Source organism: Paramacrobiotus metropolitanus, unplaced genomic scaffold (assembly GCF_019649055.1).
Source record: "Paramacrobiotus metropolitanus isolate TYO unplaced genomic scaffold, Prichtersi_v1.0 Parri_scaffold0000011, whole genome shotgun sequence".
In the NCBI taxonomy this organism is placed as follows: domain Eukaryota; kingdom Metazoa; phylum Tardigrada; class Eutardigrada; order Parachela; family Macrobiotidae; genus Paramacrobiotus; species Paramacrobiotus metropolitanus.
Window position 1 is genome coordinate 917,986 of NW_026570231.1, and position 17,249 is coordinate 935,234.

The 17,249-nt window shown below is 40.9% G+C and overlaps 2 protein-coding genes across 6 annotated transcripts; one reads left to right on the forward strand and one right to left on the reverse strand.

The window, feature by feature from the left end:
• The first annotated feature begins 44 nt into the window (after positions 1-44).
• LOC129583758 (major facilitator superfamily domain-containing protein 6-like) lies at positions 45-5,378 on the forward strand. 2 transcript variants are annotated; one of them, XM_055475707.1, is made up of 11 exons: positions 45-170; positions 591-713; positions 833-1,527; positions 1,788-1,999; positions 2,073-2,146; positions 2,237-2,345; positions 2,415-2,480; positions 3,852-3,918; positions 3,986-4,016; positions 4,078-4,254; positions 4,339-5,378. In XM_055475707.1, exons 2-11 carry the CDS (start codon positions 593-595, stop codon positions 4,713-4,715), a joined length of 1,929 nt encoding a protein of 642 aa, XP_055331682.1. In that variant the 5' UTR covers positions 45-170; positions 591-592; the 3' UTR covers positions 4,716-5,378. The 2 variants fall into 2 exon arrangements, with proteins under 2 accessions (XP_055331682.1, XP_055331681.1); XM_055475706.1 differs by lacking the exon at positions 45-170 and adding an exon at positions 291-519.
• Positions 5,379-5,795: 417 nt separating this feature from the next.
• Positions 5,796-17,017, reverse strand: LOC129583542 (transcription factor Sox-2-like). Of its 4 annotated transcripts, XM_055475364.1 has the most exons (6): positions 16,724-17,017; positions 16,513-16,661; positions 13,279-13,717; positions 11,167-11,413; positions 7,082-7,474; positions 5,801-6,883 (listed from the first exon to the last, which is right to left on the reverse strand). In XM_055475364.1, the coding sequence occupies exons 3-6, from the start codon at positions 13,327-13,329 to the stop codon at positions 6,417-6,419; spliced, it is 1,158 nt and encodes a 385-aa protein (XP_055331339.1). In that variant the 5' UTR covers positions 13,330-13,717; positions 16,513-16,661; positions 16,724-17,017; the 3' UTR covers positions 5,801-6,416. The 4 variants fall into 4 exon arrangements, with proteins under 4 accessions (XP_055331338.1, XP_055331337.1, XP_055331339.1 ...); XM_055475365.1 differs by lacking the exons at positions 16,513-16,661; positions 16,724-17,017 and adding an exon at positions 13,912-14,144; XM_055475363.1 differs by lacking the exons at positions 13,279-13,717; positions 16,513-16,661; positions 16,724-17,017 and having other exon boundaries at positions 5,796-6,868; positions 11,167-11,839.
• Positions 17,018-17,249: the final 232 nt, after the last annotated feature.

Consider the following 17,249-nt stretch of genomic DNA (forward strand, 5'->3'; position numbering starts at 1 on the left):
AAGGAACCACTTGGGACGCTGGTGCATCCACTTTACGAGCAGTTCACTGATCAACACATTTACGATATTTTAGTTAAAAGGAAATGCTTTGAAAATGTGCGATCATCATTTGGTGTTAACGATTTGTGTGTTTAAACGTATTTACCATTTCCGCCGTTAAATTTGCTCCAGTACGTTATCGGTTACTAATTATAATTGGCTCTGTCAATATTACAGAATCTGATAGTGAAGGGCTGACCGACTGCAGGAACGTTCGATAATGCGGCTTACTTTAGCTGTTATCAGTAATTAAGCATTGCTGGGTTTACCGCGGAATGTTTTTACTGCAAAATTCCATACTGAGTACAGCGAGTAGTCCATGATTCTATGATGGTTTAACCGGGTGCCATTATATTTCACCATCTTAAAAATTATTTGATAATTTTACATTGGAAATGGCGACCACAAAAGAACGCTCCTTTTGTGCCGTAAATGTTAAACTAATACCGTTGAAAATATTAATATTTATATTGTATGGAGGTAAGCTCTTCCTTGCATTGGGACATAAGCTCCTGTTAAATAAGGACTTCGTACAGATACCTGTGTTTCAGGGATGGCTGCATTATATCCGTACCTAACGATTCATATGAAATCTCTTGGTTTGACCATCACCGAAACAGCAATCGTATACGCGCTTTTGCCAATTCTTTGCTTTGCTGGACCTGCAATTGCTGGTAAGACACCACAAAAAAACTGTGCCATGATTTTACTTCCCATTGTATTTGTGCCGAAGAAAGGCAATATCAAAATTATATAACTTCCTATATGCATTTGATGTGACTAATTTTTGTAGGTGCGGTTGCGGATAAATTGGGATATTACAAAGTTATACTTGTTGGAGCGATCCTAGTGAATATTGGACTGCACACGCTGATGTATTTTGGCGTCCCATTATACGAAAACAAAAATATTACCCAAAGCTACAATTCGTCCCGGTTGGTAGCTTCCACAATCTGCAAAGAAGATTATACTGTTCTTCCGATAGTGGTAAACGCCACTGTACTGCAATACAACTTCGATGTTGCCGATTACAATGAATCCAGTTGCCAAACTGCCAACTCTACTACCATCGGTTTCGATTCGCTAGACCTATCATCCTGCGAATCGCGGTGCCCTTTTTACTGGTACCGCGATATAAATAACGGAGATGCGTCCGTCAACTTTACATGCCCGGTAGCTGCGGAGAATATAACGTCTGTACAGAATAATTCATCCACAGTGGAATCATCTTGTTGGATCAAGTGCCGTATGGCGCAGTCGTTTCCGGTTCTATGTACAACACACATCGAAAGCGGAAACCGGCAAACGACATTTTGGTTGTATTTCGTGTTTCGGGTGTTGGCATCTATCGCGCTGGCAGCGGTTTTTCCTCTGATGGATGCTGCTACCATACAGATGAGCGAGGAATATCATGGGAACATTGGGATGCAGCGGATGTATTCCCTGTTGGGAATGTGTGCTATGGCGCCGCTGGCCGGACTTTTAATGGTATACTTTACTACGCAAAATTGGTATGCGCCAACGTACGCATTATGGAGTTGATTAGGATTTAGGGTTTAACTATCGCATGTACGTAAAAATTGTACGTAATTGTACGTAAAAATTCTTAGATATACTTCAAGTATCTAAGAATTTTTACGTACAATTAACAATAGTTGCCTCATAATACCAATCGCTAATCGAAGATTTCAACTAAAACGTTTTAACTTCACGATAGTAAAAATCCTAGAGTAGTGATGCTGCTTTAGGATCGGCTAAACATGGGATATGCTCCGGCATTTTATCTGTACGATGCAATGCATGTATTAGCGGCAATTACTGCCGGAATAATGAGCCTAACTGTTCGGTTGCCGGCGGATAACATCTGGAAAAATGTCGGACAACTAATGCGAAATCCTCGAATTGTTGTTTTTATTTTCGTCGTTTTCTTCATTGGTGCCGCATGGGGTCTCCTGGACAGGTGGGACTTTTCTTCCCGAAAAACTGATCGAAAAATACCCTTATAAAAAGTAACTTCAACTGTAAATTTTTAGCTTCTTCTTTTGGTTCATGGAAGAGGACCTGCATTCTCCGAAGTGGTTACTTGGTCTTACGAATACTGTCGGAGGTATGAATATTTTCAGTACTGCAGAGAAACACAGTCTCATGCCACTTTGTCGTAATATACTCGTACATAAATATTTTTTATGAATTTTAGGACTTTGTGGAGTACCAGTAATGGCATCCGCAACAAGGCTCATAAAGCGTTTTGGCCACACAAACATTTTAATCTTTTCCATGTTCGTTTATGGAGGACGTTATATTGGGTATCCACGTAGTTTTTGTGCAAAACATAGTTTTGACCATAACGGGAATTTGACAATTGTTTTTTATAGGTATTCGTACGTATACAATCCCTACATGGTGCTTCCTCTCGAAGCCTTTGAAGCCATAACTAACAGGTACGTGTTCGTAACCTTCCAAAAGCAAACCAAGATATTACGTATTTTGCTGAGGCGCGCGGCCAAAATTTTAGGTCACTTCTATGCGCCAGGAAATTTCATGGCGCATAGTCAATTTTCTATGCGCCAGGAAAAATTCCTGGCGCATAGTCGTTTTGCTATGCGCCCGGAAATTCGCCGCCAAAAATCAAAATTTATTGGTTTGTTGTTAATAACCTGATATTTTCAATTTTGTGAATGCACGTTTAACATTCCAGCCTAGTAAAACATAAGATTCATTACGAAAAGTACAAACTACGATTTCCAAGAACTCAATGTTTACGAAAAAACTAAGAACTACAGTATCGGTAACAATTGTGTTTTCAACATTGTATTAGCAGCACAGTGGTATTTAAGCTGTTCTGAAAATCGGAAAAATTCGTACACGATTTTCTTACTTCACCACGAAAGATTTGTTCTTACAGTAGTTCCTCATTTGATTTTGTGCATATCATATCTCACTACAACGGAAGATATGTTCAAGAGCCAGCGCTGCAATGCAGTTGAAGTCTTACCATTAGAACGAGCTTAAAAATTACATGAAGGCGTGTATATGAAGCAGATGCATCAAATGTTTGGAAACGAGCGTCGCGTCGTTGTTTTCTTTGAAAGCAAGATAAGTTGAAAAAAAGGAACAGATGTTACTTCGTCCAGTACGGCTGCATTCACCGCCCAAGGGAAGTGCTGAATTCCCGCCCAAAAAACCTCTTTCAAGCTGGGCTGCCATGTTACACGAGTGGCAAAGCTGGTAAAAAGTAAACCCCTACGCCGGCATATTAATTTACTTTCACCAATGATTAATCACACAAAGACTGAGCCGCAAAAAATTAGGTGTGTGTTTCCGGCAAAGAGATCGATGCAATTTGAAAGCACAGAAACGTCCCGGAGAAAGCCCGTCTTAACAAAAATAACGATATGCCGTATACGGTGTGAAGTAAAGTTTTAACAGCTGAAATTACCGCGCATATGATCTAAACATTTCAGCTAATAAAACTTCCTACCAGCACCGTTGGTGACTGTATTAAAAAGCGATTTTCGAAGTAGTGATAAAGAAACGGACTGTAGTCGCAATCAGACGTTTTGGTTACAATTAGACTTCGTAAAGTGATATTGACAACTTCAAAACAATCAAATTTTACTTTTGCGGGAAATTTCCTGGCGCATAGCAAATTGACTATGCGCCAAGAATTTTCCTGGCGCATAGCACTTTCGAAAATTTTAATATACACATAATTTTATTACTATTATAGTTCCGGGGTATGCCGTTCTTAATCCACGTACTGATCTACCAGCTGTTTCTTCTAATCTAATGTCTTTTCTTAAAATTTTCAGTTTAATGTGGGTCACAGCCACAATCTATGCCGGGAAAATTGCTCCGCAGTACCTCGCAACGCTGCAGGTGAGCCAGCAATGGTTTTCTTATGGCAAACTTCCGTGCATACATAAAAAACATTATGCATGGGCAGGGAATTGTTGGAGGCATGCATTACGGAATAGGTGTGTATTAAGTGAGAAGTTAGATCTACTCAGTGAATTTTACAAAAAAACGTTTGTCCAGGACGTGGCGCTGGGGCTCTTATTGGCGGCCTCATGATTAGGGCAGTTGGCGCGAGGGTGGCTTGGAGAATTTTTGGAGTGGTGTGTTTTGGCTGTGGATTCGTTTATGCGGCACTGCAGTTTTTCTGGCTACGGAAAGTACCGATGCCGACAAAAACAGACAGGAAGCTGAGCACCGGTAAACCGTATATAACAAACATAACATTAATTTATTATTATCGTAGGAAAACGTTTTCGTCGTTGCACGTTTGCCCGCTTTCAGGTCTCTCCAGCCAACCAACATTGGATTTCCGGAAATCGCTGAGTCTGCGAGAGATACACCCAATGGCCGCTGAAGACGAACAAAAACTTGAAGAAATTGCCATGCTCAACGTGCTGAAAGCTACTTCCGGAGGGGTCACGGGAAGCATCGTTAGTTTGCACCATGACGCGGATGTCGACGCACAATCGGATCACGATCCATATTTTTACCAAAAAGGAAAACCGAGTAATGCAAATGACAGCAGCGAGCAAAAACATTTCGAGTTTAGTAAAGGCGCAGTTGGATACCGTGCGGATTCAGACCCGGAGGATGCTGCCGATGAGCAAGGTGATGCCGAATATGATGAGCAGGGAATCGCCGTTTATGACAGAAAATAAGAAGTTGGAGTACGTATTAAAGTTTATCTGTTATTTTCCGTTACTGCTATTGATAAAACGCAGAGTTCGCACTCACTTTGAGTTGTTACAATAAAATTTGTTGATATTTTTATGTAAAGGCTACCTTTCTGTATTTGTATCGCAACTGTTGATCGCGAGGTTTTTTTTATAAGTAGCGTCGTCGTGATAGGCTTTGCGTTTTTGCATTCTAACTTTTGTGCAAACGGTTTTAACTGTTGCATACATTTTACTGTCTTTAAAAATTTGCTTGAATTTGCTGTAATCATAAGAATGCAGCTTTAAGACTGACCTTTCTCAGGTGTCCCTCTGTTTCAGCGATTCGAGCAGCGAATTCCACTCCGATTGTACTTCGTATACTGTATTCTATTTGTAGTTGAATTAATTTTTGGTGAATCTTGAAAGAATATCGCTTTTTCCCACTCCGGTTTCCAATGATAACGACTTAAACTGAGAAGTTAGCAAACAAAGCATTCTGTTAAACGTCGTGTAATGCGATTGACATAACTATCTTACACACAGTAATTCCACAATAGACATCCCTATTTTGCGTTTGGAGCGAATTCGGTGCAGAGTACAGATATTAAATCGATTTAGCTACTTTCCGTATCAACTTTGGAAGACATTACTTAACTTTTTCGTCTCAATCACCTTTGAAAGGATAATCGTATGCTTCTTCCTTACTACGAACAAGTTTCATCGAAGCTGCTGAAAGAACTGCGAGCTGAACACTTTCCTAGCAGTGCCCATTTCATAAATTACATATGGGAACTGCTAGGAAAGGAAGTCCTACTGCACTGGGAATTCTATGCATAATATGCATTATGAATTCTGGTACGACGCTTTACCTCGCGCTTTCCGGTGCAGAAAAATACAGATAGGTAAGCACCTTTACTTCGTGTGTTATAAATACTGTACTCCATCTAATCTGAGTATTGCGCAAAACTGCCGGCTGAATGGAAAGGTCCATTACAGCAATATCCGGCACTTCGGTGGACACAATGCACCGCCACGATATGTGGAGCTTCAGCTTTATTTAGTCAAATTTGCATTCATACTGCGATACGCATGTTTCCGAAGCAATTTGCTTCGGCAGGATCAAAGCTGAGTTAATTTAGCATACAACAGAGCATGCATCATACGAGCGATTTTTCGTAGTTTTTTCCCAGTTTTAATACTGCTCGTAAGTTCCGCTAGGGTACTTTCCGCATTCGCCTAGTAATAATCCAACAAATTAAATCACGTAACTTAGCAAACTCTTTGACAACACCCAAAAGTTCGGTTATTCAAATAAAACTATGCGCACTCGCTGAAACACGCCAAACATGAGAAGAAACCATACGCGGAATAAAATAAATCAGAAATAAAACGAAAACGTAAAACAAACAAAATTATACACTTCAAATTTCAGCCAACGCTGCGGATACTTCGTATTCAAGTCCCGGTATTTTTTCATTGTAAATAAAAACAGCAAAATATGACGACCTCTGCTTCAGGGAAAAGGCGACAATCTACATAGCTGCCGTTTTCCCATGGAACAGTTATACACATTTTCTCAACAACTAATATATATCCAGGAACAAATTAATGCTGCCTTTTATTTCTCCTTCATCCAGATCAGAAATCCTGAGTATAATTGGCATCAATTGTCAACCCCAACGCCATGTGATCGGCCCGCACCAATCAGTTCATATGATTCAGCGGAGGAATGGAATTGGGATGCATGTGCATCTGGCTCATCTGGTGCGCCGAGGATTCGTACTTGATTATCCCGGGCGAACCGCCGTCGCCGCCAGCACACTGCGACTGGTACAGTTGGGCATAATGCTGCTGGGCAGCGGCAGCTCCTTGAGCGTTTTCGGCCGCGGCGGCCATGGCGTGGGCGCTAGGGGTCAAGTACATGTTGATCATTTCCTTCATTTCGGGATTGCTGCGATACTGGGAACCACGGTAATCGGCCGCGGCGGTGCGGGAATGGTTGGCGCCGTATGAGTAGGCAGAACTCTGGGTTACCGGGACCCCATTGGAGCCCAGGTACGCCGCCGGCTCGTAACCTCGCGAATAGAAGCTGGATTGTGTGTAGTCCGGATGAAGCATCATCGCCGCAGCGGCCTGCGATGTGTAGCCATTGGCACCTGCAGCAGCAGCGCCTGAATCAAATGGGAAATATTAAACATTTCATATTAAATTCTCAACGGCTATTTTAACTGTTGAATACAATAATCTAAAGACTGGAATATGCACGGTAATGCAGTTACCAGATGTGCAAATATAACTTTGAAACATTAAAGGCACAGTTTACGGTGACCTTTAAGGCTTTAGGCAAATATAACGGTTTTTGTCTGTACCTGGATATAATCCATTTATCGCAGCATATGGGTTCTGTACCGGTCCACTCCCGGAATTGGAATGGCCGTGACTCTGTGATAATAAGCCCGCTCCCATCCCGGCATAGGGCGTGCTGGCATTCTTCGCAGCGTTCTCCGCGGCTTTCTTCATCAGAGTCTTCGTTTTCCGTCGCGGCCGGTACTTATAATCCGGGTGTTGAGCCATATGTAAAGTTCGTAGTCGTTTGGCTTCATCGATAAAGGGCCGCTTATCGGCTTCCGACAACAGCTTCCATTCAGCACCCAACCGCTTGGATATCTCTGAATTGTGCATTTTCGGATTCTCCTGGGCCATCTTCCGGCGCTGACCTCGCGACCAGACCATGAAAGCATTCATAGGGCGTTTGACTCGGTCTGTAAATTTGATGAGAGCGGTGAATTACACAGCCACACACGGGTAGGTAATCAACACGAGGGAAGAAATCAAACATTTCATTCAATTCACTTTTTATATGGGCACTTAATGCTAATGACAATAGCTGACTTTTGTACCCAACATACGCAAACAGAGAGCCCATTCAATCACGGTGCTACCTGAGTAAAAGTAAAAGTTTTATGAACTAACCGCGCATGTCACGTTTAAAGTCCATCAGTCACTCTCATTTTTCATCATATACCTTAATTTCCTGTTTTTGATATGCGCGCTCCTGTGTTTGTCTAGGTGAGGGACGTACACGTGGTCCCACTTAAAATACCATAACGATTCACTCATGGCTTCAATAAACACAATCGGAATAACAAAAGCCCGAGAGTGCGTAATTTCCATACAGCAATGGTGAAATCAAAAGCCGCATTTAATCAATTCAGCTACTAACTTCTGGATTTACCGAGAGCTGCATTTTGTTTCAAATTTTTTCACTATTCGGAATTATTAAAACTGTCTTCGGTAACTACCAACTGCAATGCCCACGTGATGATGACACTAAGCTACGAAATTGTGAGAGAAAATTTTTCCGGTGGAAATCCACGACTACCGCCGCCATCGATTTAGGACAACTCAAGAACATTAATTAAAAACGACATTATCGCGTCCACCACCCACATTGCTAGGTGTTCTTAATTGGCAATCAGTACAACCAGCGACCTGTCTAGAATTGTCATATGGAAGGTGAAAGTGCTCTCGGTACGTGGCTAGTTGCAGCCATCCAGCACAAAATTCAGCGGGAGATTACCGACGATAAAAGACCGCTACTGACAGCTGCATTTATAATATTCTTCTCTCTAATACAGCCTACCTATAACGGTAGCCATAAGACAAACTAATAGGGCTCCAACATGATTATACGCAAAATGTCGTAATATGTCGTAGGCAGCGCAGCGGTAATTCTGCAAGTAAAGGCGTGAAGTCGCCGTGAACTGCGCTCCCGATAATCCCACCTGCTGGCCATACTTGACCAAGAATTTTTATTATCACGCGCTTTAATAACGAGCTGTCCTTCCCCTGACAACTCATCAAATACACGCTTATCGATTCCCTTCTCCAAAACCGGCTTAATCTCCTACAGATATGCTACCGATTGAACTACAAACGACAAGAAATTCTTCACAACTGTTCAACACGGCGTATACTGCTGCAAGGCAATAAAAGTAAATGGCGCGCGTTGCCATATAATCACTTTCCTGTGGCACTTTAATGCATTCCCCATAGAGGAAGAAAAGAAAGTGATATTTTCATAATATTCTATCAAAATGTCACGGTAACCTTTACAGATTGTCTGCTATGCAAGGCGTATAACGCCATTTACATGGGCAGTGACGTATTCGCTTGGTCTCGTCCAATCGGCATCACTTCACGCATACTGACAAAATAGAATTTCTAAAAAACAAGCTAAACGTTCCTAAACATCAAGTATTTAAATCAACAAGACTTTTAATTCTTTAGAATTAAGGACGAGGAACTAAAACTTTTCTTAGAAAATAATTCCGTAAAAAAGGCGTTCAGTTTTTCAGCCAGATAGAAGTTCAAATTATTATCACAATACTACATTGGACAGTGGACACATCCTCAAAGCACTTATGTACAGTCAACAGAAAACGCACTGACTGTGTTTTTTTCCACCGAGATGCTCATGTACACAAAGCCGAGTATGCATACGGAAGAAAAAGCAGAGCAAGGTCAATCACTGTATAAATACGCGTTAATTTTCCGAATTTCACAGAAAAACTCATGCGGGTGCCTGACTCACACGTATTACTGTCCATAACTGAAGAAAAAATCTGAATCGTGTAGTTTAAGGGAAAATTCAGGTGTAATTAGATTTTAATGATGGCAATCGGTTGATCGCAAGCTGTCCCGCTGACATGCCGTAAGTTGGCTGATGGACGCAGGCGACACTTTATGGCCGAGAAACATGTTCAAGGCCCAATTGAGGTAGGCTACAGATACATACATAGTATGAGAGAATAAATGGAAAAGAGACTTATAAGAAGAAGAAAAATACGAGCGTGGCGGAGTGAGTGAGAGAGAAAATAATTAGCTTGTCGCTCCGGGCAAGTCCGCTTAGAGTCTGCTTCTGTCAATTTCCAAATTTCCATCAAACGTCTGCTACACACACTCACTTTTTTAGTCTGACGCCAAATTGCATCAAGCAAAATTGGGTTTGATAACAATTAAGCAGCCTACTCGACGAAGAATTCTCTTTCTCAATTCACGCGAGCGATCGCTGCGATGATTGACCGCGTACAGCCTCAGCGCTAACCATGCTGAAACATGGGAAAAGCCTGACAGCATTATTTAAAAATTACTGCATGACTGCCTGTCTGAGAGAAGAACCAGAAAAATCCTTCCTGGTTCGTAAACAACGTGAAGAACAGTAAAATATGCTATATGCTAATTTTTGCCACCTTGCACTATAGAGATGACAAAACGGGCAGGTCAGAATAATTTATGTGATTATCCATCAAAACCGCAAAATATGCCATTCATAATGCTCACTTTTTACAATAACACGATTATGTCACCTGCACCGAACAATTGACCATCTATCTTTATAGATCTATTATTCTATATGTGTATTATATTTTCCTATGTGTTGATAATATGAACCGTAGGGGAGCGCATTGTTCACCATTATAAAGTTATTTTTATCCCGCACAAAAGAGCTCGACAGGGTAGAAAAAAGAATATCCATTAGACTAGCAATGAATGGCGAATTAACAAGTATTTGTGATATGCCATCTATGCTAACTAATTTAATTATCCTTCCACCAGCAACTCATTCAGTGCCTGTAATATGATCCCTATGCTGTGCAGTCAATGAAAAAGGCCCTAGAGTAGATATTATCAAGATAACGCCACTGTTTATCCAGCGTAAAATCATGTGGAATTATCACCTCGGATCGTGTAAAATGTCTTCACTAGTGGCGCACGCGAATTAGATCAGATAAACAAATCCAACTCTCAGACTCCTCTTGAATTTGCATCTAGAGCTATATTATAATAATCCTATCTTGCAGTATTAAAGCCACATACAAAGCGCATGCAATAATATTGTGAGGGAAATATAAAATCAGTGCCGAAGAAGAAAGGTGTCGTTGTACAATCACAGAATCAAAAAATGTTTGCTCGTGCATTTAATCCAAATGTTCTCTTAAAATTCCCCAAAAAATAACGGGGAATTGCAAATTAAAGGGTTCAAAACTCGACTATTACGTTGACGCCAGAGGTGAGCTACGACAACTATCATCAATCTTTGTTGAAAAGGCCGTTAATTACGAAGGATGGAACAATCAGAAACGCCGGTCGCAGTAACAATATTGCTCGCCACACACGTATGGCAACAAAACTAATTCTAAAAATCGTAACTTCTGACTGAAGAAATCCCTAAAAAGCAATATTTCCGGCAGTCGTATTACACTGACATCAACCTACATACAGCTACTACAGAAGATGGTTACTGCAAACGAAAAATCGGAATTTTGTTAAAAGTTGTTATTCCAGTTAAGTTACGAGCGGCAGTACTGATAAGAAACGCGGAACTGACAGGTATTCGCGCGTAAACCAGTTGCGCACGTCTGACACATACACAGCAACAACACTCACTCACCATCGAACGGATGATCTTTCGTTGACCCATTGGACGAGTGCGAGCCAGATTTGGTCGGCGATCCCGCTGGCCCGATATTGCCGGGGACTTGCTGCTGCGGTGACATCTGGTTCTGCCCGGCCCCGGTCCCGTGGCCGCCGCCGGGCGACAGGGAATTGAGGGATTCAATGGGACTGGGTCCGCTGGACTTGGGTGAGTCCGAGTGGGCATAGTGGTTGCTGTTGCCGTTACCCAGATGCAGGCTGGCCTGTGGAGAATAACTGATTAGATGCTGCAACGTGGGATTCGGCGCCGCCAGGCCGTATAAATCAAAAAAGCTGCCATTGGCAGGCATGGCATGGGGGAAATGCGCGGGACGGGCCTTGGAGTACCACAGATTACTGGCTGCTGTGGGATCCAGAGTGAATTATTTGGAGAAACCCTCTTAGTTAAACAACCCACAACAGGGTTCTTCAGTCACAAACAGGATCTCTTCTGAGTATTTGAAAAGCTATTATCCGTCTCCAACAATAATGGGGCCCTCTCTCTCTGCTCAGTGGATTTCTATGCGCTAAATAACGAAATTCTAACCTATCTTTCACCGTGTACACCATACATACAAACTGACCGGACCGACCAACCGTCGTGATTATGCAGTTGATGTTTGGATCGCAATCTATTCTATCATATTCATGGGGGCTGATCGTCAATGCAAAATGCACACGAGCTGTCCATCAACGGCGCTATGCGTACGCGGCCGACTCCGTATCAACCAGATACGCCCCATGTAGCCAATCATCAGCATGTAGTCAAATGAGGACCACATTATACGGAGCGCGGATAATGGTCATGCCTTCCCCCTCTCACAAAACCCTTTTTGAATTGTCTGAAAGTGTTATGCCAAAAAGTTGCTTAAATTCGGTTCTTCAAGTTATTGAAGATTGAAGAATGATTTCGACTCAATAAACTGTTTCAAAAGCGAACTTACTGAAACGAATATAAATATAAATATTCATGGTGACCTTTGCATCAAACCCTAGAAGCCGATACTCTGCGACTGGAACTAGCTACTCCGAGTTTTGGGAGTTATTTGCAGATAATAAGAACATGTGCAATGTATAGAGATTGTCTGATTAAGAAAGTTTAGAAAAAAGCTTTTTATTGCATATTCGTTTTGGTCCGACATCGAAAAACCAGAACATGAGCCTTTGCGACATTAGCCAATATAATATAACAAAAGCCCAGACAAAATTGATTGATAAATGAACGCTCAAATGTGAGAAACGAATTGGATCAGAAAGGGCATAAGGTGATTAATTGTCCTCGATCGAACAATGCTCTGTATAAACCGCAAGATTGTAATCGTTGTATAAAGCGGCATTCTTTTGTTTTATTATGAGATGTTAGCATGTAACAGATTGCAATAAAGGTGCTTGGGGAGAAGGTATACAGTAGCTGTATGAACGCGTCAGAATACCATCGAATAGCTGTGAGTTGAATCGGTAGCGTTTATTTTGTGGTTGTGCTTAATAGCTTTCTTTTCTCGGTGTATGGTGTTAATGTAGTGAAGCCTGATTGCATAAATTTCATTGAAACCGATTAAGCACAAAAAGGTCTATCAAATCATATAGGTTCATTGTGATGACTGCCTTTCATTTCTTTCCTCCTCATTCCCAATCACTGAAGAGGAAGCAAAGAGTCCCTTGTAATAAAGGTTACAAAAAGTTTTTACCACTTGTAAGGAGTATAACTCTAAAGTATCTCAGTCTATCTAATCGATTATGCGCTAACCGAAACAAAAAAACTTTGTATGATTGATGATGTTTTGTACTAGATAAAGATTGAATTCGGCATAGTAAACAGTAAACATACTGTAAAGATGGTACAGAGCGTGCAGTGACACATGTGCACACTGGTCATTTCAGTACGACAACCCCCGCTATAAATTTTAAGTGGCAGTTTTATGGCTCTTTCGTGATGAAATTATTAATTTACATAACTATTTGTTGGAGAAAAGGCTCTCAGGCATTGAAATAAAATTATGGAGTAGGGAATAAATCCATCTCGGAGCAATAGAACATCCATACATTGCTATTCTTTAATAGCTGCCATCTATGACCGTAATAAACTTACCGTTTGCCAGTACTGCAGCTGACGATGATAATCCGAGTGCACACGCTCCATGATCGGATTCAAGCACTTGGGTGTTGATCAGACCCGCTCGTCGAACACGATCTCAGTTTTATGTAATAAAGCCCGGCGCGTTAATAAGCTGCCAGATAAGGAAATTATGACATAAAAGAAACTTTTTAATTCCTTTCAAGATCTGACAAGGAAGTAAATGGCAAGTGCGTAGCCGTATGGGTTGTGCGATGGAATCATATTATATGATGACGTAGTCAAAAGCGATGTTTCAGTGGTGAGCGCGCGAGAGAGAACAAGGAATCCGGGCGAGGAAAAATTTTCTCACACCTGGTGCCGGAATGTCTAGGCATACCAGATCCTCATTATGGACTTTCTGCAAATATGTATATGCCTCATGGGAATGGGGTTCCGCCCTACTGCAGGAAATCTATAAGGAAACACAAGAATATATGTAGATGCAGCCAGAGAGAAAGGGACAACCAAGAGGGGGGATGACAAAATGGCATTCCATCTGCACAATCCAAATTATAATTGAAAGCCCATCAGAGAAGGCAGGTAAACGATAAGCAATTTAAGCTGGGGCTACCGTAGCAGCGCGATGGCTACTGTAAGCATACATACATGCATATTCGTTATGTATTTCAGTTACGGCGATTCACATGATCAATTCTCTCCTTCTCCACCACATACAGAGTTCTTAACGCGTCCTCTTAACACGCCCCTTCTGAATTTGTGTTAATTACTTTTGTCGGTTTCAGGCTCTGGCATATATCGCGCACATACTGCTCCGTACAGCATATTACTAACGACACAATTAGACCCTTAATTTCTCAAGAGGCTCACAGAGTATATGCATCAACGTGTAGCTACGGCAGCAGCCATACTCCACATCACGTCTTCTTTTCTACAACCATAGCGAATTTCATGAGAAAATACTTACAATCTGTGCCCGCCGGGCAAATAAACACCTGTGCACCGGCAACTACTTTGGCGATCTTTCTCTCTCTCCGCCAGTCATACTGCGCTCTCTAAGGTTGCTTGCTTTACAATTTCATATTCCAAACGATTATATGCGTTAGATTTCCATTAGCTCCAGTTGTGTAGCTTTCTCAGGGATCTTGTGGAGCAAGCAAAGTGCAATAGGGATCGAACAATTTATTAGCATAATACCGGGCTTTCAAGAACGTGCTGATAATCAGCAGCTGATTATAGCGAAGCGTGTAGCAGCAATAACCTGATTGGCCAGCATGAACTCTGTGGATTGTACTATATAGCAAGTGCTCCACTTTTAAATGCGAAAACTTAGACCGGTGCTGCAGACGGCCGGTTATGACCTTTCGGATGCGCTGTTCCCGCAATTCTTATAATCATGGACTTTCTGTATCACGGAATTTACAGAAGTTCTGAACAATAATTTGCTTTTAAGATGATAGTGTATAGCCCGATTTTTCTTATGGAATGTTAAAAGTCACTTATAAAATGCAAAAAGATAGCTAGATTACTATAGCATGAGCCACTATATTAGCCGATCTAATTATATCAGCAGCTGATAGCTCCTCTTGAAATTAATTACCACAGGATTAGCATTTTTCCGACTTAAGGTTTAGTTTAATTAGCATTAGATAATCGATGGCAGCCACCGATCACCGATCAGCCTGATAAAAGGTAATTTCGACGTGCGCGTCGGCTAGATGATGTATTACAATATTCATGACATGACACATATTCCTCGATTGCGATCTTGCCATACATGATATTGCCGCAAAGCGTACAGTGTATAATAGTACAACAATATATCCAGTAGATGCAGAGCACATTTACGGACAGCTAAAAAACATGTACATTACTAAAACTATATTAAAATGATACATTGCTATAAATTTTACGTAAAGATAGATGTTTGTTTTCATTAAGGCAGTCATACGCCAACCATTAAAATTATTAAGATTGATGTAGGTTTGTGCCGCTACCGTTGCATGTATTCAAATAAGCGTAGAAGGTTTAAGTATTGCTTATGTCTCTGCCTAATTATTGCTTAACATTAATACCCAGCTTAATTATAAAAGTGACATCGTAAATCATACATTTAACACTCAACCACTTTTACCAGCAGTCGCGTGGTCGTAAATTATGTACTCCTATGCAACGGCCTGCAAACGTAAATTTATTCATGAGAATTAAATTGCCTTAGGAAAACTATCATACTGGAATTTTCGTACACAGGTATACATACTAATTATAGATTAGTCATTCTTCGCATGATAAATCTTCACACGTAGACTCGCTCTGCCTGATATTTCGTATAACACTTGAAGACAGTAGTAGTAAATTATTAATTAACATTTTTACACGTAAAATTTTGATCCAGCTCTAATAAATCATCTGAACTGGATTTATGAAACGACGTAAACATACTACTTTAACATAGCCTTGAAAGGTTGAATTAAAAGTTATTGGTAAGGTGCAAGTGACTTCGGTTTCTTATGGTTTTTAAAGATTCTTAAGGATCAATAGGGCTTGAAAGTAATAGTTTGATGAAAAGACAGCGGGCTCTACACAATTTCGTCTACTTCAGTACTGCTCTTGTAAATTAACAAATCTGCATAATTATCTGTAGTTTTAAACGTACCCAAAGCTAATTTAGATCAATGTAATAGATTGTTACATTAAAGTAATATCTACTTTATTTAGTGCGGTTAAATGTGACTGAAAAGTTCGCATAAGTGGTTCTGAAAACGCGCAACGTATTATAAAATAATCCGTGATAAATATCGAAATTTAATGGTGGTTCACTGGGAACTGGATATTCGACATGTGAGAATCTGATGTATAATTTTGGGATTTGTTATCACGTATCGGCATAGTACCATGATACTAATTAATGCACTTGTTATGAGCAGCGGCAGTTTCTATCAGCAGTAGCAGGCTACAACAATGGGTAATATGTCAGTTTTAATTCAGCCATGCGTAACGTAAAACAACATTACTGACACGTTATGAAAGAATAGAAACAGCAGTACAAACACCTGATGACCATGTTCATAAAAATTTATAACGGCTTTTCTTTTTTGTCTGACGCTTGTTGAACAAGAGAAACAAAGCGCAAAAGAAAAAACCCATTAATCATCATAGCGGCAGCAGGCAGCAGCGCATTGCTACACAATCTGTATAGTGGCAGTGCTATACACAGCTATCAGCTACAGTCAACTACTCGCCACTTACCGGTTTGTCAGGGCCTTTTCGTATGGTAATTAATTGCCTTTTCCAATGAACAGCAACTTTCTATACAGCCGCACAATTGTAATATATTTTGTCCAGCGCTCAAGCCAGATGAGAGTGCTGCTTGCTGATCGATGTTGCGAAATAATAGGCTAGGAACATAAAAACGTCAATTTACTTGGATATTTTTCAATCCCAACTGAATTGTACTTACACAAATAATAACTTCTTTTGCACAAGTGTATCATAGTGGGAGCCAGTCGGTGTTACCGATGTGATTCTCTCGCCGATTCAATTATGCTTCGGTTATATTGAGGGACAAAAGACCAAAAAACCGCACGTTTATTCTTTTAATACACAGCGTACAACACCACCAACACCAAACGTTTTCACCATCGAATGTGAACAAGTGAATTTTGATATTTTTATGATGATTGTAAGAATGATGACAGAATGTATAAGCTTGAGCGGCAATTCATACAAGCGTATCGCGCCGACATAGAGAGTTATTCAAAGGCACGCCAAGTGTGTGTGTGTATGCGTATGTGTGTGAGTGTATGAGTACTGTAAGACTTGTTCCGCAAGTGGGAGGTAACCCATGTGAAACTATGTAGTCGATGTAATCCGGTGGCGATACCGAAGCGATGCGAGCAGCCTCCGAGCTGCGCAAGATTCAGCTCGAGCGTGATCAGCGCCGGAGCTTGTATTTTTCTCAATCTGTGATAACATTTTCAGCTCCC

Coding starts and splice junctions, on each gene's coding strand:
- LOC129583542 (XM_055475362.1), bottom strand. CDS start 11,500: ATGCCTGCCAATGGCAGCTTTTTTGATTTATACGGCCTGGCGGCGCCG. Junction 7,475..11,166: donor GAAAGATCATCCGTTCGATG/GTGAGTGAGTGT, acceptor TCAAATTTACAG/ACCGAGTCAAACGCCCTATG. Junction 6,884..7,081: donor GATAAATGGATTATATCCAG/GTACAGACAAAA, acceptor CATTTGATTCAG/GCGCTGCTGCTGCAGGTGCC.
- LOC129583758 (XM_055475706.1), top strand. CDS start 435: ATGGCGACCACAAAAGAACGCTCCTTTTGTGCCGTAAATGTTAAACTA. Junction 2,000..2,072: donor GCATGGGGTCTCCTGGACAG/GTGGGACTTTTC, acceptor GTAAATTTTTAG/CTTCTTCTTTTGGTTCATGG. Junction 4,017..4,077: donor AGGCATGCATTACGGAATAG/GTGTGTATTAAG, acceptor ACGTTTGTCCAG/GACGTGGCGCTGGGGCTCTT.